General features: G+C 37.7%; 2 protein-coding genes across 2 annotated transcripts in view; one reads left to right on the top strand and one right to left on the bottom strand.

The window, feature by feature from the left end:
- Nucleotides 1-10,498: 10,498 nt before the first annotated feature.
- Nucleotides 10,499-12,402, bottom strand: LOC144642259 (vitrin-like). The gene is made up of 3 exons (XM_078501239.1): nucleotides 12,119-12,402; nucleotides 11,437-11,835; nucleotides 10,499-10,791 (listed from the first exon to the last, which is right to left on the bottom strand). The coding sequence occupies exons 1-3, from the start codon at nucleotides 12,240-12,242 to the stop codon at nucleotides 10,499-10,501; spliced, it is 816 nt and encodes a 271-aa protein (XP_078357365.1). The 5' UTR covers nucleotides 12,243-12,402.
- Nucleotides 12,403-16,127: 3,725 nt separating this feature from the next.
- LOC144642258 (uncharacterized) overlaps nucleotides 16,128-26,455 on the top strand; it is a 60,589-nt gene continuing 50,261 nt past the window's right edge. The window contains exons 1-2 of the mRNA XM_078501237.1: nucleotides 16,128-16,209; nucleotides 17,126-17,410. Of these exons, the coding sequence (XP_078357363.1) occupies nucleotides 16,128-16,209; nucleotides 17,126-17,410 (367 nt within the window). The remainder of the gene's footprint in view (nucleotides 16,210-17,125; nucleotides 17,411-26,455) is intronic.

Here is a 26,455-nt window from a genome sequence, read left to right as displayed (position 1 = left end):
TCTAGCAAATTTAACTATTTACCTCACCTTTACTACAACAGAAAAGCTGTCGCAAATGTACAATTTATCTTTACATTTGCTACCGGTATGAAAACATTGAGTAAATGCGGTATTTACCATATTTGCCTTGTGTGCAAATATAATGCAATCATGATATTTGTATTTGAGCAAATTTGAGCAGTGTCGTTCAAATATGGTATTTACTTCATATTTGCTACGATTTTGCTAGGTTGTAAATCCGTTTTTTCGTGCAGTGATATACTCAGGCAGGGATGACGATGTACATCAGAGTGGGGTCGCAATAATCATGTCAAAGAAGGTCGCCCAATGCTTAGACAGCTGAAGACCGATAAGTGACCGCATCATTGAAGCTCGCTTCTTCTCACGCTTCATCAAGACAACAGTCATCCAGGTCTACGCCCCAACCAACGAGGCAGATAATGAGGTGAAGGACGACTTCTTTGAATAGTTACAAAAGATCGTGGATGAAGTGCCGAGGCATGATATGCTCTTGGTCATAGGCGACTGGAATGCAAAAGTGGGTGAGCAACAACTTGGAGAGGAAGGCATTGTAGGAAAGTTTGGTATGACAGGGGAGAGGAAGGCGAAGTAGCACCTAGGGCATTTTTCGGAGCATTTTCAGAGCCATATAAGCTTCTTAATTCGGCAATGTTGTGATAGCAAATGTAAATACAACAGCGAAAGATTTTCTTCACAAGCTCGCTCAATCCAGCATCTAGGCACATCAAAGTTAAGAAACAAAAAAGTAATGCTACATACATGCCACTTATCGACACTTAGATGCTTTCTTCTGAAGATTTTGTTTTACTTGCTGCACTTGGATCTCAGTTGACATGTGTACTGTTGCTTTGAGGCGCGCTGAACTTAGCCAACCCATCGCGGTTCATACTTCGTGAAAGGTATAAACAGGTTGCCAATAAAGTCATTCAAAGAGCTGTTCATAGTTTACGGAGGGGAAGTTCTCTCAGCTTTTAAAGCAGAAGCTTTTCACTGCTGACGTTGACATTCAAAAATGGTTTTAGCTTTGAATAAATAAAGTCTCTTTAATTTTACAGTGAGGGGTACTTTTGGGTTTTTCTTTAGTGTAAAATCTGGCTTTGAATTCCTAGGGAACCTTGAATCTTTCAGTCAACGTCGTCGCAATGAAATGGTAGTTTGGAACAACTGAACTATTCGCTTACTTTTGAAAATGTATGTTGCGTAGCATTCGAAACATCATGTTAAGTAAAATGTATTTCTTCATAACGTTTATCACCGCTTTTTGTTTCATATTTTTAATCTAGCTGTATGATGAAGAAGAGATCATTGATTATACTGACTATATATATTTAGATTCATTTTTTGCTTATTTGTTTCTCGCCGTGAAGAAGCAAACTCATGTACAAATCAAAGAGGTCTATGACCTACTCGTGAATGCGTTAGATATATTTGAATCGTTCCTTTAAACAGTATAGTATCGATGGAAAATATTCATTATAGTGATTAATAATATTAATCAACTTTATTTAAAGAGGGTGAACATATAACAGGTCGCTTAGGTATAAGAATTACTTTTTCATCATTTAATTGCTCAGTAAACCGATGGCTCAGTGGTACTGCTCTGCGTTCTGAAGCGTGTGACCCGGGATCTACTCTCAAACCCTGTGGCTAAAATTCTTTTTTTCTTCTTATTTTTTTTTCACGGATATTATATACATATCTGTCTTGTATAGAGTTTCGTTACTCTTTTACTGATTATCCTTTAATAAATCGTGCCGTGAAATGTGGTGTACTTCGAACTGATGTAATGAATATCCGGGGACTTGAGACAGATGAGATTAAACATGCATGGCGATTGTTTGAATTGTACCTTGGACTTCATGTCAGTTTATTGCTTCGTGCTAGTTATCACAAACACTACATTAAACTACTACTGGAGATTTCTTTTTTTTTTTCTTGTCTAGGTTCCAGACCCCTGTTATTGCAATAGTTTGCATCGCTTACTTTTGAAAATGTATGTTGCGTAGCATTCGAAACATCATGTTAAGTAAAATGTATTTATTCATAACGTTTATCACCGCTTTTTGTTTCATATTTTTAATCTAGCTGTAGGATGGCCTAAGAACAAGTTTCTGTACCGAGGACACCACACACAAGTTTCTCTGTTTCTTATCTAGTTGATGTCAACACATGTATCTGCAATCTGCTAAAAAGCAAACGTGTTCAATGTTTCCAAATACCTTATTTTCGAGAGCGTCTAGTTCCATTCTAAAACTGTTTTTCACTTCAGATTAAAACGTTTGGTATAAAATGTTACTGCTGAGCAAAAACAAGTTACTTTTCACGTTCCAGGTAAATAACCCGCCCCCTTTTAGGAACGCCGTTTCCAAACAGTACTTTGAATGGCAACAACGTTTTGAATTATTTTTTTCCAAATATATCGTTTATGACTGGGGTGGTAAATGGGAGGGTCTAAATCACGTTGCAAATAAAAGAAAATGGTCCTTTCGCTATTAACGGAAAATGAAATAGGCATCTCACATTTCACGAAAACGAGAATTGTTTTGTTTAACAGGATCTTCTATAACATACGAGATTTTTTTAATATTACGTCCAAAGTACGGCTTTGTATGATATCTTCACCATCTGTCCGCACCTCGCTCTGCGCTTTACAGAAATAAAACCACGTCACACAAAAGAAACCAAAAAAAAACAACTAATACGATCTTTTTTAGTGATTATTTTCTCTAACATTTGAACGCCCGTTTTGTTAGTAAATTAAAGCCAGTTTCAAAACAGCTCTGCTGCGTCGTTTCTCAAATTTCGCTAGCCTTGCAAAAATTATGTACAACGACGTTAGTGCCTATCAATTCTCTCTTTTTCTTTGGCTTGCTTTGACTACATAGCCCTTTAAACACTTTGGAATTTTAAACAGGATCAATAAGAGAAGAAAATACACATAATAAGTCTAAATTTTTTGTCGAACGAAGATTAAAATATAAGATATATTAAGTCGTAAAATGGGATAATTATCTGCAACCTGATTCAGTAGACAATTGAGACAAACAATTTTATGTCTGTTCTTTATAAGTGTTGAAATGGTTTGAGATACAAGATATACGTGGCGGGATTGGTATACTCAGCTGAACGCCAGATATTCCAGGTGACTTGCAGGACAGGCGTTGTTCGTAAGAAGGACTATAAAGTGTCGAAGCTGTTTCCACACCGTTGACGTTGCTGGTACGGAGTGTCGAGTTTGTTTCCACAGTTAGCGTTGTTCGTACAAAGTGTCGAAGTTGTTTCCACACAGTTGGCGTTGTTCGTATAAAATGTTGACGTTGATCGTAAAAAAATTCGACATCGTTTGCACTAAGTTGGCGTTGTTTTTAACAAACAAAGAGGTTAGTTTGACAGTTAAACCGCCTGATATTTATAAAGGAACAGTTCAGTTGTTACAAACAAGCATTTCAATGCGTCAGCTTTGACCGCAAGATTTAAGGTTCCCCAAGAATTCAAAGCCAGATTTCACAGTAAGTATACCACACACAAGTTTCTCAGTTTCCTATCTAGTTGATGCCAACTTATGTTTCTGCAAGCTGCTAAAAAGCAAACTTGTTCAATGTTTCCAAATGCTTTATTATCGAGAGCTTCTAGTTCCGTTCCAAAACTGTTGTTACTTCACATTGAAAAGCTTTTATAGCGAGTTTCTCCTGAGCGAAAAAAAAAAGAAACACTTTTTATGTTTCAGGTGGATAGCCCCCCTTTTTGTACTACCTTTCTCCAACAGTACTTTGCCAATATCATGAACAAGGGTGGTACGTTCCTTTCACATATAAACGGAAAGTAAATAGGCATTTCACGTTTCACGTAAATAAAGGAAATTTTTACACGACCTTCTATAACTTGCGACACTATAACTTACCAACCTAATTAACGTAAACTCTGCATCAAGAGGTCTGGCGTTGATAACCAAATGTTAAAGCGGCAACGGATAATAAAGAAAATAATCAATTGAAGGATATCATAATATCGTCTACGGAACCAAGCAGTTACTATGCCGAACTCCGGAAAAAGTCGCTTCAAAAATTGTCAAAAACGTCTTTACCAGTTTTTCCAGTTGATATTTTGTGAAAAAGGAGATGAAACATTAACCTATCACCGGGATTTACAATTGCTTAACCGTATTTAACAGTGGTGTTGGTTACCAACAAAGCAAGAGTTTCCGAATTTTCACTCACATTTTACTAATTCTGTACTTTGTACTTTGGTGCAATTAATTTCTGTAATTTCTTTGTTACATATTCATTTGAAATCGTACTTTGAACCTTAATTAAAAATTCGTTTTGTTGGCAGTGCCACGTATAAAGTTCTGTGCTAGGGGAGGACCTCCCTGCTGTCAGTTTAATATAGCAAATCCTAAGTGGTTATTTCCTGTTCGTCGCGTGTTCAACGCATGGCCTAATTTTACATTAGCCACGTTGCAAAATCCAAGGAACTTTATTCTGTTATATGCGCCTACACATCGATTTTGTAAAGCTTCTCTCTTTTCGATTAAATCCTTCATTATTCCGTCGATCGCATCGACCATTGCTGATCTCCAGAGCAAATGCCCCCATGTTTTTTAAGTGCTTCTCGCTAAAGTTCAAAAGTGTCTGTACAGTCGAAAAACATAACTATCGTCATAAAGTATACCACTCGAAGAAAAGTTTTGTATCTCGTCGCATTCATATATTAGCAAAACTACTTGGCCTAAATAAAGTCAGTCAAGCAAACCAAGACGGTTAAAAAAAGAATGCACCGTTAAAAGTGAGCACCAGTTTGCAAATTATAAACTGCCAATATAAAATTCTCTTACACACGGAAAAATTAATCAGATTGAAGTTGTCGAATTTCGCCGAGAAAATATCGCCAAGAGAATATTCATATTCTCTTGATTTCGCCGACTTATCAAACTCGGTGCTGTGAGTTGCAAATTCTTACAGTAATAAAAAATTAAACACGGCAACATCGCGTTTGTCGACATCCTGCTTTAAATGATTAAATATTAAAAAAACTAATGGAAGAGCTCAGATTTTAGACTTACATAAATCTATAGATTGTACGGACGAACAATCAAGTGGCAACCAATACTTTTCTTTTCGACGAGTTTACCAAATTTTGTTAGGTATGGTGCGCCGCTCGCGCACGCTTTTGGCACGCGCGGTGCGGCAGCTCCGCGATAAAGACTATACCCCTGAAATGATGATAAATTTTCGTTCAACTTTTGCTTCAATTCCGAAATAAAAACTGACCTGTATTCATTTTATAGAAAATAATTGATGACTACACACAAAAAATATGATTGCATGGCCAGAAATTCCGGTCAACGCCACGGCGCACGCGCGAGTTTAATTGGCAATATGGCCGCCAAAAACTGTATGAGAGAAATAAAACAAATTAAAACAGAGCAAGTTCTGGCCTACCGGGAACAAGTGCCGCCCTCTTCTCGAGTTCTTGAAAGGTCCTTCGGCTATTCTGATTAGTTTTTTTTTTCATCAAAAAATGATACTGGCCCTGCTTTTTATCGATGTTTATTTTCGAAGCTTGGCTCATACAACGCTCTATATTTCAGAGGCTTGAAATCCAATATTTGCATCCCAAGCAGATTTCGATCCGCCGTAGCAGATAACATTTGCTGAATATCCCAAGTGCCGCCCTCGTTTGAGGATAAGCACCGTATGAAGTACTATTTGGCCAATTTTCACCTTCGGTGCTGATTTCTTCGCCCTGCTTTTTGCTTTTAAAAATCTCGTAAATCGTCGAAAAGCAAACCAGGCGGCAATCCATGTTGACATCCAAAATCCGCTGTCTTTGAACTGCGATATTTCAGCCGTCTTTGCTCCAATTTTGCTGCAAAAGCCATCGTTTGAAAGCTCTTTTGCTCCATTATTTTTATCGTGCAATACTTTTGACCAGTGGTTTCCCTACTACACAAGATATACATCTATGTAGGCCTCATTCTTGTGTCTTCGTAGATGTTTATGAGCCCAAAGTCACGCTTTTGAATCAGCGGCTATTACCAACTTTCGTGACCGCTAAATGTATGATGCATCAAAATTCGCCAAATCCGATGTCCGCGATTTCTTGCCATGGTCACCTTACTCTGAAAAAAGCCACCATTTTGTTTATATAATTTGCAAAACGTCTTTTCAAAGGGTTAAAACTGTTAACAAACTGACAAATTGTATTTCAATCTCAGAACGTTTGCAGCCAAAGTGCAGTGATCAAGCCTCGAAAATGTCAGGATTTGCTTCATGCTTTGCCTCTGCGATGTGCCTGCTCGTGATCCTTACAGGATCAAGTTCAGCACCAGGTCTCCCAGGTCCTCCAGGTCTCCCGGGTCTCCCAGGTGTCCCAACATATCCACCGAATCCCGACCATCCTTACTATCACAGTAAGCAATTTCAATTTTAAATCTCATAAAAATCACTACTACTATCTGACTCTCAAGTTACTGCAACTTGAGATATTCTTCTTGTGTGTCTTAAAGACTTAATGCAAATAAACATTAGCCTAAGCACTGTATGGAGGGGTGAAAATAGTACTGTCCACGAGTGTGGGCGGTGGTTTATTTATGTGCATGAGTGACACCGGGTCATCCCGGGGGATGGTGGGCGGGTTCGCCTACAAGACAAGTGACGTCGTACGAGAAATGTGCACAAAGAGAGGAGTCGTGATAATAAATACAGGGCAGGAGCCATTATCTATTGTTATGACAATAATCATTTATTATTTCTAGTACTTGAAACAGCACAATATCATCAGCCATCATATCACATCTCATATCTTTAAAATCTTGTGATTTGAAATTTAGTATAAGGTGAAAACAGAAAAAAATTAAACATATATCATCTACCCGTTGCTTTAAATACAAATTTGTGTAAAAAAGAAACAATAATTAAACGAACTCGGTTTACATAATTTGTTTAGATTGCGAAGAAGACGGAAAATTTACTCGGTAAACTCCGAATTTCTTCGCATGCCACGAAAATCCTGAACTGAAAAGTTTTATTTTACTGTTCGCGAAGGGTGTTTCTACAACAATCATCCTATTGTTTGTCTTTAATAAACCTGCATTTTATTTTCAGCTTTTAAGAAAGTTCCTCATCACAGTCATACTGCAACGAAGCTGGTGATTAACCTTCTGGGTTTTGGTCAGAGAAATTTATTTCCGGTACCTCCAGCTATCTTTGGAGAAGACGTTGTAATAGTTCTGGATGGTTCTGGATCGGTTGGTGATTGCGAATTCAAGAGGGCAAAAGAAGCACTCAAACACATGATGACAACACTGAGCAAACCTGGATATGACTCAAAGTTCGCGGCGGTCACCTTTTCAGACACGGCCACTGTAAATTTTAAGTTTTTGCCATCCCATTTAGCAGCCAGTGAGATAACGAAGATATCTTATCCAAGTGGCATGACTCACACTCAAGATGCACTGCTAGAAGCAAAGAGACTGTTTGGTGACCCTTCCTCAGGTATTCTTTGCATATGTAGATAGTGTACCCTTAGACCTCATTCTTCCTCGTAAGCGCGACAATACACGACGGCTATATGAAAAACCTGTTGAGAAGGTCACCAACATTACTTAGTCAGGCTCAGAACTCACCAGTGAAAAGACAGTCAGAAAATTTGTAACCGTCGTTTATCTGGTAAAAAATTAATTAGATCGGTTACAATATTTGCGAAACTGATTCTGGTTATTTTAAAGACAAAGATGAGAACAGGAGTCAACAGGTCAACAGCTAAAAGCGAGTATTTGTTCCGTTTTACATTAATTGGTTCACAACAACGATTTGTTTCGAAAAAGTGTTTTCTTTTATTCATTTTTTAAAGGTCGCAGTCTCTTCCCAAGAAGGAAGATAGTTCTACTTGTCACTGATGGTCAATCAAATATCAATGAGGACTGGACGGTACGCAGAGCAGATAAACTAAGATTGATGGGCGTGGAGGTTTTCGAACATGAAAAGAAGAAAAGAAGAAGATAAGAGAATCAGTCGACCGACCAGAATCATCACGAGCACGGAAATGGCTGAAGTCCCCCATCGACATCGGACGATAACTTACAAAGCAACACGGCAATTTTCTTTTTCTATTCATCGTCTCCTTTGATTTCATCATCTTTCTCTTTTCGATTCTCTCCAATACCTTCTCCAGTACAAGCCTTCACTTTGGCATCAATACAAGTCGATGAAATCGCTCAAACCTATGAAATGAAAAAACTAAGAAGGATTCCGCTAAACGTTTGAGCAATAAGTGCAAAAATCATTTACCAAAAATCTACTTAAAGAACGGTAACATTTTGTATACTGTTTGAAACATCTCACTGCTTGATTCGTTTCTCTAATGGAGAATTGCAAAAAAGCTCTAAACGCGCGTTATTTTGTTTTGAACGTAACCGATGTGCAACGTCCATTTTAGCTAAAACTTGGAGAACTCCAAATTAGTTCTTCTCTCGCGGGGTCAGCTTAAGAGCTTGTTAAAACTGTGACCACGCTAGGAGCTCTTTTTGGCTTGCTTTATTTTTGTCTTTATTGCTCGAATGGTCGGCAGATACAGTCCTAATTTCCTTCTTTAAATTTAACTACAAGAGCAAATAGTCAGGACCAAAGAAATAATCCGGGAAACGCTCACTGTTTATTAGTCCTGTGCTAGGGTGTTTACGCGCTTGCTTCATTCTGTTCTTTCAAGTAAAGTTAATTCATGGATGCCTCATTAAGTTTTTGCAGGATACTTTTCTCCACTTTAATGACGATTTCCTGAACAAATACCCCGCCGAAACGCTAAGCTGTCTTTACCAAATTGCTCGACCTGCGTAATTATTTCTAGTACTTTGATTTCAGTTTTTTAAACACAATGTAATTTACTTTAGAAATAAAAAACTGACCAATTTTTTTATAGAAGCGCCGTCCGTGACGTTGCTCTTTTTAAATAGTCGTTCAATCAGGGATAATCCCAGGGAGGCTTCTTCAGAAAAAAATCCTCCTTTTAAAAGCTTTTTAAAACTGCGTTACACAGACACTCTTCACCCTCGTCACGCGTTCCTTACCTAGTCAAAGAGGAGTGAATTCCGTGACGAGTACATTCGCGCTACTTATTAAATTTGGCTGTGGTATCTGTTAGTCCAAAACTATTGCAAATAAGTCCCAAAAAAATCAATTTTCTATGCCAATATTGTTTCAACTGGAATCTTATTATTTCGATCACATTTGCGGTGGCCTATCAGCCATAAGATCTGGAAGCCGCGTGGGCTGAAAAATGGGAATTTTTTTAATTTTACTCTTCATGTCATTTTCTCGTCTATTTTTAAACGGTCTGTACATAGCTACATATGTATAGTTGGGAGAGAAAGTTGTCTATTCAAAAGGTAGCAGTTACCGAACATCAAGGCCTGCAAAATAAGGAAACATGTTTCAGAAACATGCTAGAAACATGTTCCCATATTTTTACCTCGTTTTGCCGTGCTTCCAAGCAAAACATTGTTCTGCCATGTAGCAGAAGCAAATTTTGCTTCTTGGAAACAAAATTGAAGCTGGAAATAATGTTTCCCGTGTGGCAAAACTAGGAAAAAATTGGGGAAACATGCGCGCGCTATGGATGTTTCTGGAAACTTGTTTCCTCGTTTTGCCCACCTGAAGTTAAGGCACCAGCTGAGTGTCCCTTTATTTGCTTAATAGGTGTTTTCCTCAACCCACACCTTTGCTGCATGATGTGCCATTGCGACATGAATTACGCATAAAGAACAAGTGCGAACGATTTAGTCCCCTGTGTTAATTTTGCAATTTCAATTTAAACATCTTTTCACACAGGCAAGAATCTTGTCACAAAGGCTATAATGTCACTGTAGGAACGAATTAGGAATTTCAATATTCAAAGAATTCTTCACAGGAATTTTACATTGGTAGTTTAAAAAACTTTTCGATATCTCTTCGTCACTTGCACGTGTCCGAGCACGCCCCCCCCCCCTTCTTGTGTAGCCGTTGCTATTGTTTAGGGGACCAGATCCAGTTGTTGTACTATTGTACTTTTTGAAGGGAAGCAAGCAATGAAGCAATGAATGTGAAACCTTGGGAGAGCTGCTACCCGACCGAAAACTTTCATACAGATCACACTTAAAAGAGACTTGTGCTCAGTTATTAGAAAAGTAATTACAACTTTTTTTTTAGCTAAACAAAAAATTATTAGACTACAAAAGATCGTGCAACTCACACAAAGCATCAAATATTGTATATCACCTTAAATTACTATCATTACAGTTACAGAATAATAGACTCCGTATACCAAATGGTGTCCGGATCAGTTTAAATAATAACAAAAAGTTAACTTGGCTTAAATTACTGATCTACAGATAAGTTCCTAAATAGAATTGACTGGTGCAGCCACTGCTATACGCATGGCAAATGAGACAATTTTCAAAGCACTTTTCAATCTAACAAGAAGTCGAAGTAACCTCAGTTTATTAACAAGGAGGGTCATAGTTAACAATGCTGTATCTACCCGGCGCGACCTGTTTTACAATCAACTTAATAATATTCCAGAATCCCGCCAAATCCTTTACTCTGAACAGGAACTGATCTGGTGGATACGAGGCCACCTTCATTATCTTATCAATTCCATAGATGTAAGATCCAACAGCAACCACATAAATATCCACCCTACTGTTTTTCATTGCGTTGGCGTTGACATCGGGTAAGGTCAGATCACCATCAGTGAAAAGAAAAACAATCCTCCTTGAAGGAAAGGCACGGCGACCTTTGAGAGATAAAAAACATTTACTACAAACAATTTAACGATAAGAAGCAATGAAAAGCAATTCAAATATTTATTAGCTATTTTTTTTCACTTAGTCTTATCATTGCCTTCATTATAGAAAACTGAATTAACAACTAATCACCAAAGTGGAGTATGTTTTAGTAAAAACTAAAACAGTCAGATAGTATAACCCGAAAGGATTTTTTAGACTTGTTTATTCCTATCAACGATTATACTATTGTCTCGCTCGCGTTCCTTAAAGGTGAATAGCAAAGGAAATCCGAAGTTTGCATAGCCAATCAGAGAACAACGCTATCCACTGTTTTAGTATATAAACAAAAATCAACTACCACTGTAACTGAGTTTTCAAAGGCTGACTTTGCTTTGCGATACTTTTAAAGGCCTAGTCAAATAAATCCATTATTTCTCTCGCAGATCCATCAGTTCCGTGTCCCGAATAACCGAGCGGACAGTTTTTACGGGGGCTACCTCTTCGGACCTCTTCGATGTGTGCAGAGGCCGGCTAATGAATGTGGATTACATTAGCGCCCAACCTTCCCCATAAATCTTAAAAACAAACTTCTATTACGCCCACGAAAACCAATTATTTCTTAGCCTACATTGTATAGATTGTGTAAAGAATACCTGAGGAAGGGTCATCAAACAGTTTCTTTGCTTCTGCCAGTCCAGCCTGAGTGTTAGTCCAGCCACCTGGATACGATATCTTCGTTATCTCACTGGCTGCTGAAGAGTATGGCAAAAACTTAAAATTGACCCGAGCTGTGGAGCCAAAGGTAACCGCCGCGTACTTCGTGTCGTAACTGGGTTGGTTAAATGCCAACATCATCATGTGTTTGAGTGCTTCTTTTCCTTTCTTGAATTCGCAACGACCGACCGACCCAGATCCGTCCATCACGAACACAACATCTTCAGTGATAGTTTGACGTTTCTTAATGACCGCTCTTTTAACTGTCTTTGGATAGCCGAGAAAGCCGGTCATGAGCTTCTTTGCAGTGACATCGGGGGAAGGCACAGTTTGAAAAGCTGTAAATAAAAGGCAGAATTATTCTCTAACATGGAAATATAGCGAACAATTGCTCAGAATAGAAAACACTTTTTACATATTAAAATATTATGGGTGACAAATCTAAAGATTTTCTTGGAATATTGAGCAAAATATCTTATTTGATTGTCCTCGCTACCCAAGCAAATAATGTTAAACCAAGTTCGAGTAATTAAGGTTTCCTGATTATTAAGTTTGAATTGAAAGCAACACGTAAAATACGAAAATTGAATTTTTGTCAATTGAAACCTTAAAATAACTTACCCTGATAATAAGAATCGTTCTTATCTTTTGGGTAAGTTTGAAGAGAGGAAAGTGCTGAACTAGGTCCTGTTAGGATCACAAGCAAGCAAATCACGGAGGCAAAACATGTAGCAAATCCTGACATTTTCAAGTCTTGATCACTGTTCTGGGCGTAAAACTTTCTTGGTTTAAAATCATGAGAAGATGTGATAATTTTATAGACAAATTAACTTCCGTGTGACTGTCCTATCTCTGCTACAGCTTGCCTGTTTTTAAACTTGTTTGACCTTGTATCAGCTGTAGAAGGAAGGCCAGTGTTGCACTGCAAGACCGAAACGTGCTTCATCATTCCCGACAAAACTTCAGTTCTCCAGGAACAATGTTCGTGAATCTCAAAGAACACAAACACTTATCCCTTGTTTCTATTTATTGTTTCAGCTCCACTTTGACCCCCTTTCATGAAAGTGGGGAAAACAGGATCATCTCTCAAGGCACGTGCATACACGAGAAGCTTGTATGAGGAAGTATTCTTTGGATTTCTCGAGTATTTTGCCCAAGCACACAGCTGTCGTTTTGTCATTTGTAGCAGACGATGTTTCTTTCTTCTCAACCTGATTCAATGAGTTGCAAACAAACTGTCAAATTGCACCAAAAAATGGAACAATCACACGACCTAACCGCCTTGAGTTTAACAGTAGAGATCATGTGAAAGTTATGTGCCGGCACGTATGGAAGTTGAGCCGAAAATAAGCTGGTATTTAGAGAAATTCTGTTTGGCATGGCGTTTTATCGTGTTGCGAAGGGTAGTCATCCTTTGTTGTCAATACACACAAGAAAGATACTTGTTTACAGCACATAAAAAGTCGTTAATTGCCTCTAATTCAACTTTATTCATCAAAGAAAAGATGTCTTTCATAACAAAGACGAAAGTTCAAAAGTCTAATGTAGTTCTACGATCTACCCAACTGTCTATGTCACTCGCAACCGAGAATGTATGCTGACGATACCAGCATTACTTTTGCGAGCAATAGTGTCGAAGAAATAAATGAATGTATCAATTCTGATCTAAAAGAAATTCGATTATGGCTTGCAGCCAATAAACTTACACTAAACTTGACAAAAACGGAATTTTTATTAATTGGATCTAGACAAAGGCTATCTAATCTACCTGAGAATCCCTCAATCAAAATAAATCAAATCCCTGTTGAACAAGTACCCACTACGAAATCTCTCGGCTTATATATTGATCAAAATCTAAATTGGGAATTTCACATAAAGGAAATTTCAAAAAAGATTGCCTCAGGCGTAAGCGCCATTAAACGCATAAGGTATTTTGTTCCACGTGAGATACTTCTCACCGTTTACAATTCATTAATTCAGCCTGATTTCGATTACTGTAGTGTAGTGTGGGGATGCTGTTCAAAGGGACTCTCTCAGAAACTACAAAAGCTACAGAACCGTGCTGCGCGTATCATAACCTTCTCTAATTATGATAGAAATACTGATGAACTCTTACATAGTTTAAATTGGCACAAACTTGATCATCAAAGGACCGTGAGTAAATCGATTATGATGTATAATGCTATGAACAACCTGACTCCGAATTATTTGAGTTCTCGGTTTTTCCCGCGTAATGAAGCCTTGACATACAATCTCAGGAATACTGAAGGAAAGCTATCCATACCACAGCCGCGCACTAATTATTGTAAACGAAGCTTTAGCTACAGCAGGGCTGTGTTATGGAATGGCTTACCGAATGAAATAAAACTATCCATCACACTTAACGAATTTAAGAACAAATTGAAAAATCACAAGTTCGGCTCATTTTGCATTTAAATTATAAGTACACGGCATCCTTGTAAAGCAGGTTTTTGTTTGTTTGTTCTTACTAGTAGTTAGCCTCTCTTAGTTAGTTTAGTTAGTGTTTTATTCCTTGTTCCTTTTTATTATGTATATCTGAATGGAATTTACCGTGTTTTAAATAAAGTATTACCTATTACCTACCTACCTATTACCAAAAAAGGGCTGCTGAAAGGTTTATTGGCTCAAAAGTTAATACAAAAATAAGGAAACGAGAAAACTAAGGAACAACTGGATAAACAAGGAAACAAAGCTAAACGAGGAATTAAAGAAACTGTTAACAAGGAAAAAAGTGCATCAAGGAAAGAAGAATGTTAAACTTATCAACAGGAGCAAAAGGAACTATCAATTGTGTTTGCTGTTCTGTGCTACTTATATATTATATCATGATTTTTCAACTATGTCTCATATTAAATATACTTATATTATTATAGCTGCTTTTTCGCAGAGGGCGATTGAAATCTTAATTTTTCTTGCACTTCATATTCGTGTCACATTTTACAGTCAATGTTTTATGTGATATACAAGAGACATCCCTATCTTTAAACTGGCACTTATTGTTATAGAAATTATATCGGTGTTTAATGTGTTTTCCGGTCTAGCTGATTCTTGTACAGATATCTTAGTTTGTAAAAACGCCTCAAGTTTGTTAGGCTTATATTTCTGTGCACGTAACTCGTTTTCTGTATGCATGATTGAGCTCTGAAATGCGCGACACATCTCGTTATTTCCTTATTGCTCGTTATGTTATTTTAGGATCTTGAGACCATCGACGATTACTATGGTTCACAATGAGATCAAATACTACGCGGAACAAAAATTTCTTCTTCCCGTATTGCCAGCTTGTTTTCAACTCTACCTCCATACGTGCCGGCAAATAACTTTCCCAAGATCCCAACTGTAAACATTTAGGTGGCTATAGGTCACGTTTACAGAGATCTTTACTTCCGTGTGTTTGATCCATTTTTGGTTCAGCTCGAAAGTTTGCAATTGTTTGCAACTTTGAACTTGTATCAACTGAGAAGGAACAACATTGTTTCACTTAACGTTTGACTCGTTGTTAGCCTCTTCGAATCCATTCAAGATAGACTTGGAATATGTAGAATTACGACCACGATTACTAGCAATCCACAAAGAACTCGGACACTAATCTCGTCTTCCTTTCTTACATCTATTGTTTTAGCTTCACTTTGACCTCATAACAACAAAATCACTCTTAGGAGTGAAATTAGTTACAGTCTGGTCGGTGATAAAATAAAATCGTAATAAAAAATAAACGCCTTTGAAACGCACCTCGGCAAAAGGCTTGGCAAAGCGTTCGAACGGTTAGCAAAAATTTTCTAGCGAATGATGAACGGTTAACTTACAACTGTAAAAGCATTTGAAACTGGTAGCAAAAATTTTCCCTCGAAATGGTGATAAGAATGCTTCAAAACCTTCAAAACAAAGAATAGCGGCGCTTAAACGGTTAACTAGGCAAACTTCTAAGCACTAAGTTAAATTCTTACGTATTGGACATATTTCAGGAACAAAAGGAACTATCAATTGTGTTTGCTGTTCTGTGCTACTGATATGGTATATCATGATTTTTCACCTACGTCTTATATTAAATATACTTATATTATTATAGCTGCTTTTTCGCAGAGGGCGATTGAAATTTTAATTTAAAGATAAAACAGATAAAGAGGAATTTTTTTTGCACTTCATATTCGTGTCACATTTTACAGTCAATGTTTACTTGATATACAAGAGAAAACCCTATCTTTAAACTGGCACTTATTTTTAGAGAAATCATAACGGTGAAGAAGAAATCTCTATTGAAATCGCTTTCCTAATCTTAGCTTTCTTGCTATGTTATAAAAGACAGAAAGTGTTTTCCGGTCTAGCTGATTCTTGTGCAGATATCTTAGTTTGTATAAACGTCTCAAGTTTGTCAGGCTTAAATTTCTGTGCACGTAATTAGTTTTTATTGTATGCATGATTGAGCTTTGAAATGCGTGACACATCTCGTTATTTCCTTATTGCTCGTTTTTTTTTTTAGAATCTTGAGACCATCTAGGATTACTATGGTTCACAATGAAGTCAAATAATACGCGGAAATAAAATTTCTTCTTCCCATATTGCCAGCTTATTTTCAACTCTACTTCCATACGTGCCTTATAACTTCCCCATGATTCCAACTGTAAACACTCAGGCGGCTATAGGTCACGTTTACATAGGTCTTTACTTCCGTGTGGTTGATACATTTCAAGGTAAACAAAATGTTCGAAAGGATAATTTACAAATGTAAAAGCGTTTCAAAGTGCTGGCAAAAGTTTTAACCTGAAACGGTGAAGAAAAGTGGCACCCAAACGGTTAACTTCGCAAACTTTCAAGTATTAAGCTTAAATTCAAACGAGTTGGTCAAAAGCTAGACATTATCTTTAAGTCCTTAAACAAGCAAATAATTACCTACAGTTGGGAAGCTGTCTGGTGCAGAAGTAACATGTAAATAAGACAGGATCGGATCCATGCATGTCTGCGGCTAGAACGATGGGTGTCGCCGCATTTAGTACTAATCCTGAAACATTTCCAATGCGCACTTCAAGACACACATTATTCTGTACAAATAAAATGTACTGCATTTATTGAAATAAAAATTCAAGCGAACAAAAAAAGAATATAAATTCAAGATAGAGTCAATCAGACAATCGACCACGAGTTTATAGAATAAAGGCAAAAATGCCACGTGCATGGAAGTGGCCGAAGTCCCCATCGACATCGGACGATAACTAAAAAAAGCCGAATGTTTCAGACTTACATTTTCAATTACACGACGACGACATTACTGGCTTCATCTCTTAAGAGACTGTAGCCGTAAAATAAAATTTATCCGTCATTGCAAAAACGATAATTTTGTCCCTGCGAAAATTTGTCGAGAAATTCGAAAAAGTACTTCCTTACACAAGCTTCTTCTGTGTGGACGTGCCACGAGAGATGATTCTGTTTTTCCATTTAATGAAAGGGGGTCAAAGTGGAGCTTAAACACTAAATATTACAAAAAAAGAAAGGATTAGCGTTTGTGTTCTTTGTAATTCACATATAATGGTCCTTGTCAACTTACGTTTTGTCAGGAATGAAGAAGCACGTTTCAAACGTGTGGTGTGTAACAGTGGTCTTCCTTCCTAGCTGATACAAGTTCAAAGTTGCAAACAACTGACAAGCTGTACCAGAAATGGAACTGTCACCAGGAAGTTTATTTCTCTATAAAAAGAACCACATCTCTTTATGATTTCAAACCAAGAAAGTTTAGAGCCCAGAACAGTGATCAAGCCTTCAGAATGTCTGCATTTGCCGCATTTTGTGCCTCCGTGATGTGCCTGCTTGTGATCCTACCAGGACCAAGTTCAGCACTTTTTTGGCGACCAGCTGTCCCAACTTACCCACCAGATCCACAGGATCCTTATTACCAGAGTAAGTTGTTTTAATTTTAATTTCACAAAGATGAGTACTCTTACTGCCCTCAACCGGCTGCAACTGCCAGCGTTGCATTATTTGTCATCAATTGAATTTTATACATTTATCGAGATGGAATTTCAGTATTTTGAAATGAAAAACAAAAAGTATAGTTTCCATATATTATATATGATAGAAACACGAAGGATTAGTTTTAAGATATTTTTAGCATAAAATGTTTATCATATTGTAATCAATAAGTTATTACAAGTATATTTCTTTTTAATATGATTGTAATATTTTTACTATTTACTATTTGTCTTTGTAAGATTGTAATGCGCATTATAATTGTTGCTTAAAATAAGCGCAATATAAACAATATATTTAAAATATTATTATTGGTAGTATCCTAATTTTAGGTACTTTTACTTTCTAAAGTACAGACCTGAATTAATCTAACTCGGTTTAACCTAACTTTTTTGGGGGGGTCGCAAGGTTTGTGATTTTTGTGCATTCCGCAGAATAAGGAAATATAATCTTTTGGATAATAATTCTTCCTTTTATTTACAGCTTTTCAAACCGTGCCTTCCCCCGCGGTCACTGCAAAGAAGCTTATGACGTCCTTTCTGGGCTTTACTCAGACAGTTAATACAGCGGTCATTACGAAACGTTCTACTATCATTGAAGATATCGTAATAGTTATGGATGGTTCTGGGTCGGTTGGTTCTTGCGAATTCACGAAAGGAAAAGAAGCACTTAAACACATGATGAAAACACTGCACAATCCCTCACATAATACGAAGTACGCGGCGGTTACCTTTGCCAGCTGGGTCACTGTCAATTTCAAGTTCTTGCCATACTCTTCAGCAGCCAGTAAGATAACGAGTATAGCTTATCCAAGTGGCATGACTAACACCCAAGCTGGACTGGCAGAAGCAAAGAAACTGTTTGATGACGCTGGCTCAGGTATTATTTACGTACACCGTATAGTCTTTTAGATCATTCGGTCTCGTAGGCACGACAATACGCGTCGGCTATGTGAAAGTCTGTCGAGAAGGTCACCTGTATTCATTAGTCAGGCTCAGTACACACCGGTGAAAAGACAGTAAAAAAATTTGTAAACGGGTCACAATATTAATTCTAACGGTAACAATGTTTGGACAGCTGATTTGATAATTTAAAGACAAATATGAGAACAAGGGTCAACAGGTATTCTTTACACAATGCAAATAATGTAGCTTTAGAGTTTTTCGGCTCTTGTGGGGGCGATACACCGACGAGACAAGAAAATGTTTACAGTCTCTGAAAAGGCAGTCAAATCTGAAACTCGAGTCAGAAAATTAGTTTAAGTAAGAAGACGACTTCCAGTGAAAATGTTTGCGCTACTCTTCACTGTGACGGATTTTTTAAAATTTGCAACAGCTAAAAGTGAAAACTGATTTTTCTCTTTTTTTATTGCCTCAAAAACATTGAATTATTTTTCATAATGTTTTATTTTTTTTTTCATTTTTCAAAGGTCGCCGGCTCTTCACACATCGTAGGGCGGTTCTCCTTGTCACTGATGGTCACTCAAACGTTGATACCCACTTGACGGACGACAAAGCCAGGGCACTGAAAAAAAGTGGAGTGTTCATTTATGTGGTTGCTGTTGGATCTTACATTAACGGAATAGACGAGATGGTGAAGGTGGCCTCCTCTCCGCCAGAAAAATTTCTGTTTAGGGTAGAGAAATTGGCGAAATTCTGGGAGGTTGTTAAGTTGATTGTAAAACAAATCTCGCCGGGAAAATACAGCATCGTCAACTATGACCCTCCTTGTTATTAAAGTGAGGGTATTTTCAGTATCTTCATGTTAGAATTTTTAGAACAGTGTTGTGAACAACTTTGTCTTATTTGCTTTTATAGTTTACAAAAATGAGCTGAGAACGGTAGTGGTTACACCGTTTAGTTGTATGCAGACTGAGAGATAATCTGTAGATCGGGCTTGAAGCCCCCAGTTGAACTGACCCGATTTCCACTTGTTATATGGAGACTACCAATCTGTAACCGCAATTTTAGGCAGTAAGCTATTTTAGATTAATAATAATTTTTCAGGTTTTGTGTAAATCCGACGATCATTTCACATGTTCCAAATAAAATGATGCTTTTTTATTTTGTACATCGTTTGTTTATACATCTGTCAGCGCCGAGTTCATAGTTGTTTTTGTTAGAACTCAGGTTGTGTAAGTATGTCAGCAACATCTGTAACTGGCCAAATGCCGAAACTTTTAGTCTTCAAAGGGTATTTTACCACGATTTAGAATATAGCCGCTGTATACGCGCAATGGAATTCTAGCGGGCATTATTTTTAATAGAACATAGCTGAAAACTATAGAAGACCGGTACCCCGGATGTGCGAATTGTTTGTCGAGTTTCGCTGAACGCGTGACTTCGTCGACTTCGCCTCTATTCTCTTGTTTGTTGTTTAAAATGCTTTAAAGCAGCACGTTTTTATCAAAAACGTTTTACATGCTTAAATGGAAGTAAGACAGTGCCAAAGAAAGCGACAGATGAAGAAAGAATCGTTGAAATTTGCTGTTTTTCTTTGGAGTTGTGTACGCCACTATTTTGCCGTGAACTGCCGAAATTGTTTGGAAATTATTTAGCAAAACAAGCCGGACTCTAGAAACGCTTTGAGGTAAGAAACCTTTTTTAGCCACAATCTGAAGACAGAACACTCCACTTTTGTTCTTTTTAAATCGAAATTAGAGGCGAATTTAAAAAACTTGCAACGAAACGAACGCATGGAAATTTTTCATTTGAATGAAATTGAAGTAGGCTTGAATGCGTAAATAACTCAACTAGATTTGTCGGCTTTGTGAGAATCTTTTGGTAGTCGGAGAAAGGACTATAAATAGGAAATATGAATGAAATGGCATCTTGGTTTATTTATAAAGAAGCCGCCAAAGAAAAGAATAAACTAAACTTTCACTTTCGATGTTGCGTGCGTTTGTAAATACCGTGAGCAGCCGTGAGCGGCCGCGAGTCTTGTAAGTTCTGTGCTCTTTTTATTGCTATATTCTAAACCCACTAGAAGATGGTTTTCCTATGTCCTATAAGAAAATAATGCACTTTTGAGGTCTATAAAAGCAGCTGAATGCCCTCGCCTTACGGCTCGGGCATCCACTAGCAGCTTTTATAGACCTCAAACGTGCATTATTTTCTTATAGAACATGGAAAACCATCTTCTAGTAGGTAAATGGTGGGTTTTTGAGCTACATTTTCTGCTTTAGTGAGATTTTGGTTTTTAAGAAAAATTCATTTAAAAAATCTTTACATTTTTTCATCTTTATTTATTTTATCGAGTTTTTTTAAATCTAAAACAGCTGAAATTGCAGTCAGGGATAACGTTGTATAAAAACGGTCATCATCGGTTTTTAAAGTCTTAAAAGCCGTAACCGCTTTATTTATTTATTAGCGGGCAACGAGCGCATCGAAATTCCTGCAATCTACAAGTCCTTTGCGCGATTAGATCTCGCGCAGCGATCTTTTGTTGACGTTTGTACTCGTAGCACGCGCAAATACGTGAATAAAGCCGTTACGGCTTTTAAGACTTTAAAAACCGACGAAGACCGAAGATGTTCGGGTCGAAACGTCTTGTTTTAGTTTTTAACGTTGTCATACAACGTTAAGCTTTTTAAGTTAGTGTCAAACATTTTAAGTGGCAGTTTCTCTTAAAGCGGTCCATCGCATTTCGGGTCGGAAAATAGTTTTCCCTCAAACTTTGCCCAGTGAACTATGTTAGGTTGTAAGTAAATGCAACGACTTTAGTATGCGAGTAAGTAAGCTTATTTGCATAATGTGTATGAAATACTCGCATAAGCACGAAATGTTCGAAGTCGCTGTGGCAAAGGAAGATAAAAAGTGCAAGGTATTTTTATATTTCTAAGCTTCCTAACATCTGTTAAGTAAGATCCAATTGGAATTTAGAATGGTCTGGTCTGGACTCGTGAAATGAAGGCCGGCGAAGACACCATACTTTTGCATGTTTACAAAAAGCGATCTAAGGGTTGCTGATATTTAAATTTTCACGGACCCGTAAATCAAAATATATCAAAATTAACATGAATTTCAACCTTTGAAGAACCACTTAACTTAGAAATAATAAATATAATTTGGTGCGTTTGGTTGTTTTTAAGCAGCGAGCTCGTCAACTATGAAATTTCTCGTTCTGGCCAAGCTCAAAATTAGGCCTTTTGCAGCCTTCACTGTTGAGAGCTCTAAAAAATATATTTTAACGTATTTCCAAAAACTAAAGTCGTGCATTTACTTAAACCTAAATAGTTCACTGGGCAAAGTTTGAGGGAAAACTATTTTCCGACCCGAAATGCGATGGACCGCTTTAAAAGAAACTGCCACTTAATAACTTTGTTTTTAAAATCTGTTTTAGTGATTTTCTAACATTTTTGAAACAAAGTTTTGTTATCCAAGATGGCGGACGTTTCTTGAAATTCATGACGCAGTGCTTTACATCCCATATAAGATTAACAAAAACAGTCTTAATACTTTTGGGGATACACTGGGGACACTTTTTACCACCCCTACTTCCTTTAATCGACGTCGTCAAATTGACGAGAAACCAGGAAACAAAAAAAAAAATGAGAAATGAAAGAAAAAAGAAAGCACAAGTGAATCCAGGGGAGAAAGGGTGTTAATCTAATCTACAGAAACGGAAACAAGTATTAAATCTGCGCAGTTTTCTGTCACTTAATGTTCAAAAGATAGCTTTAACTACATCTAGTCATAATAAAAATTTGAATTTACTGAAAAGTTATTGACAAGATAAGAAAAATGAAAAGGTTACCAAAACACAAGAAACACCCCATGTTGCTGTTATATGTCACCAGTGTGGATCACACAACATAACAACATAGTACTTAGCAATATAACGACATGAGCATAATGACATAATGAAAAAAAAAAAATGTTTTTATGTCGTTATGTCCTTGTCGCTAGTGTAAACCAGGCTCTCAGTCTTTTATTATTCTTGCAGCTTTACCTATTTAAAGAAAGGGGTTAAATATGAAAGATTAAGGAGATTTGGAGAACATTGACTGGCACTGCACCTAACAATGCAGTGATCTGCCAGTAAACACAGCTACATTTCTCGGTCAATACATGTACAACTTCTTGAGAACAACTGAAGAAGGGCATGAGAAAACTAAATCTGAACTAACAACACAATTCCCATAGTGAGACAAATGAAGAAACGTTCATCTTTCCTAACACAAAATTAATTACATCGGAAAGGAAGTAGTACAGAAATCGTTTTTCTAACTTAGTTTTTAACTAAGCGTTCTGTGGAATATATTTTCTCCCCAAAATTTTCGTTGCGATGCAAAATTTGACGACCGATATTTTACAGTTATGTGAAAGGGGTCAAAAATAGAGCTGATATACTTTTAGTCGATATTGCAAAAACACCTTTGCAGTAACACTTCATGCTTTCCAAGTTTCTGTTTCAACGCCTGTATTCACTCTCTGTATCATTTAGTTGTCAATTCCTTCGTGACTGACACATTTCTGTTATTTTCCTGCTACTCGTTTTTAGCATGTGCGCATACTTTTATTATGTTTCTCTATGATGTCGGTCTTGAAACTAATGCGAATTATTTCGGTTGACAATGAGCTCAAACACAACGCCAAACGATTCTACTTTGACCCTCTTTCATAACAATGGGCGACTAACACGAAATGTTCGTCACTACAAATACGAGAGTTTTATGCTGGAAAATACTTCTTTGTAAAATAATTTTCTTACAAAGATCGCTTAAGAGCAAAGATCCACTAATACCGCGCGAAAACAAAAATAAGTGGCACAAAAGTTGCACATCAAATTCTTGATATGCCGCCAAAGAAAGCCTATGGTAGGCCTAGAAATGTGGTGGGATTTTTTTTCTTCAAATATTTCTTCAACCGGACAAAAACTTACAAAACCGTTATGAACCCCAGTGTCTTCTAAAACACAAAAATAAACATGACTAACACCTGTCGTAACTTCGCACTGGCTCATTCGCATTAAATGAAACCCCGTTTTTGAGCCTAGAAATGGACTATTGAAGTGTTTATAAGTCATTTGGTCCAATCTTTCTTCTGTAAGTTAATTGCGAAGGTCACGGCGAGCCGCTGAAAATCACTAAAATTCGGTTGCTCGAAATTTTAATTTGGCGCTCTTTTTCGAGAGAGAATTACTCTACCCGGTAAAACTCTAAATAATTGAATTTCAGATATTTTGAAAGGGGAAATGCCATTCTAAAACCTAGTGTAAAAATTATTTCGGGCTCTCTATACGCGCTGAGTCCGAACGCTCTCAAAAACTTATAATTACAAAATTATCTTCACTGAAACGTAAAAAACCCACATTCTCCCGGCCTGAGAGTCCAAAAGTCTTCTTCTGAGTCTTTCCTCCGTTTTCTACTAGTATTTAGATGTAATCTACAGCAGAAGCTCCCTGTTAAGATCATCCTGAACACTATCTTCTAAATATCGAGGGTAAAGGTTGAGTCGCCATCTTTAATATCGTCTGCTTCGAACTTCATTCTCCTGTTGATTCAATTAACTTAGGTCTGCCTGTATATTCCCATCTCTTGTTAAAAACGTCGAAACCTTTTCTGTTTCGTGCGCGTCTCTGGTCGGAAAAAAAGACAAACTGTTTTCTCCGTGATTTATTTTGCGGTCACGATCTCCTTCCTCGGTAGGTTTCTCACTTGCTATAAAAAAACGTGATTTGATAGAGTATATTTTTGTTTTAGGGGAGTGGATGGGGGTAGTGAGCGTTTCTACTTAAAAATTATATTTTGAAAATGTGAGAACTTTAGGGGTTCTTTACTAAAAATAGGGGGAATGGCACATTTCGACGTAAAGTTAGATTAAATATAAAAACTTAAATAACGGAAATCTTTCTGAGCGGCAACTCTTGTCAATATTTTTTTGTGCTGAACCCACTCCATCACCCCTCCCCCTCTCCGCTACACCTCACCGAAGGCACTCAACCCCCCAGTTGGCGGGGGGGGGGGCATTCGGGATTTAAAGTTACGGGGATGATCGAAGGATTTTTTTGGGTTTGAAATTTTCGATTTGGGGATTTTTTTGGGTAGCAAAATTTGGCAAGTATTTTATTGGGTGGCTTGATTTAACTAGGATTTTTGGGGGTATAACAAACAATCTAAAATTCGTGGCAATGCTTTGACCACATACGGTTCTGTGAATAAAGTACAAACACTCAACGTGTTTCTAATGTGTTTTTTTTTGTGTGTGTTATATCTTATATTCCCCCTTTCTGATTTATTTCGTGGCTTAGAAATTTGAAATGGGATTTTTTGGGGGTTGGTTTTTGGTCCAGGGTTTTTTTTGGGTTTTGTTGGAAGCCTCAGGGATTTTTTGGGTCATGATTTTCGCTCCCTTCGTCTACCCGTCTTTGAATCCCGAGTACCCCCTGAGCTCAAAAGTCCATCCTTACTTCCTTCATCAAATAACTTTCGCTACCTGACGAAAAAACGTGTAAAACATAAAATTGAGGATGTTGCCTTTTTTACGTGCTCCAGAACGTTTTTATTTCACTTTCGACAGGGGTCCTTCGGCTTAAAGAAAATTTATTTAGATCGACTGCCCGGTGTTTGGTGGATTAAAAGAAAAGAATATAAGGGATCCTACTTTCACATTTCATAAAGGGCAATTGGTAGAGTAAAAAGATATTTCTTTTTGCCCTTGTTATTTTTCTTTCTCTCTTTTATAAAACTGACGGTGGTGGACCCGATCTTATAGCTTACGTTTCCACTCGTGTTTTTTTTCGTCGCTAGCTTTGGCTGGTTCTCGTGCCTCTCTGGCGGGGGGCGTCTCGGCTCCTTCTGACTGTTAGTGGGTGCTGCTGGAAGTTTGAAACCCTGACCTTGTTTAGGACAATAAAAACTTAAAATACTACCCTGTGTAGGACAACACCCCCTATTCTAAGACCCTATTTAGGACAAAGGACAACATCAAAATATTTACGCTTTATTGTGATTGCGTCCCATACGCGACGTTTGAAGCATTGAAATGCAGAAACACCTATCCCACCGAATAAAATAATGCTTTTTTATTGCAGTGAAAGCGAAAAAATGTAAATACATGGACGACAGTCTTGCAGCCATACCCTGTCTAGGACAGATTCAGGCCCTGTTTAGGACAGGAGCTTGAAATTATATACCCTGTTCAGGACCGGAGGAGTCAAAAACCATACCCTGTCCAGCGGCACGTCCCCGTATAGGCCATATAGGGGAGACCCCCCCCCCCCCGGGCTAGTGGCCCGTCAGGCCGGAGCTTCTTCCAGTTTCAATATATAGTAGGAGTATTTTACTCCTACAAAATAAGATGCTAGTCCATCGCAGGATTATCCTCTCTTTCCTCCTCAACATACACACCTTGGTGGAGACAGCACTGTGGGAAAAAAATTGTCTTGCCCAAAAACATAATGCAATGATCCCGGCCAGGGCTCGAATACGGACCGGTCGACCAAGAGTCTAGCGCACTAACGATTTGTGTACTTGGAGATGTTGGTTGGTCAACTGGACTGTGGATGACGTTTCCATGTGATGAGTGATAAGTCTAGTTTCAGCGAATGTATACCCTATTCAGGTCTCAAATGCGGCACTATTTCGCGGGGGGTTGGGGGGGGGGGGGGTAATTTGAGGACACCACTTTTGAAACAAAGCAAACACTGAAAACAGACTACTTGCACAGGTACCCGGAAAAAGAAAGAGAGAAATTGGGCTTGGTGTAACGGTAAAGTTCATGAACGGCCTTCACAACAAAACTACGTACTGTAATAATAATGGACAGAGCACTTGTTGATCGAATAATGGTGTAATATATTCACTTTAAGTGTTTTAGAGTTCCATTGTCGGTCAAAGGGAAGGAGTTACGCTCGTCGTCGTGTAGGCAGGGGTTAGTGGGTTAGTGGCGATGGTGTGGGCCAAGCCATCTGTTGAAAATATCATTTTGGCCAAGATTCTGTTTCTTGCAAATAATGGTTTACCATATATTGTTT

This window comes from Oculina patagonica, chromosome 2 (genome assembly GCF_052425735.1).
Source record: "Oculina patagonica isolate OP01 chromosome 2, crgOcupat, whole genome shotgun sequence".
NCBI lineage: Eukaryota > Metazoa > Cnidaria > Anthozoa > Scleractinia > Oculinidae > Oculina > Oculina patagonica.
The sequence above is the reverse complement of the archived record's forward strand: the minus strand, read 5'-3'. Positions and strand labels throughout refer to the sequence as shown.

Coding starts and splice junctions, on each gene's coding strand:
- LOC144642259 (XM_078501239.1), bottom strand. CDS start 12,242: ATGTCAGGATTTGCTACATGTTTTGCCTCCGTGATTTGCTTGCTTGTG. Junction 11,836..12,118: donor GAACGATTCTTATTATCAGG/GTAAGTTATTTT, acceptor TTTTATTTACAG/CTTTTCAAACTGTGCCTTCC. Junction 10,792..11,436: donor GTTTGATGACCCTTCCTCAG/GTATTCTTTACA, acceptor TATCTCTCAAAG/GTCGCCGTGCCTTTCCTTCA.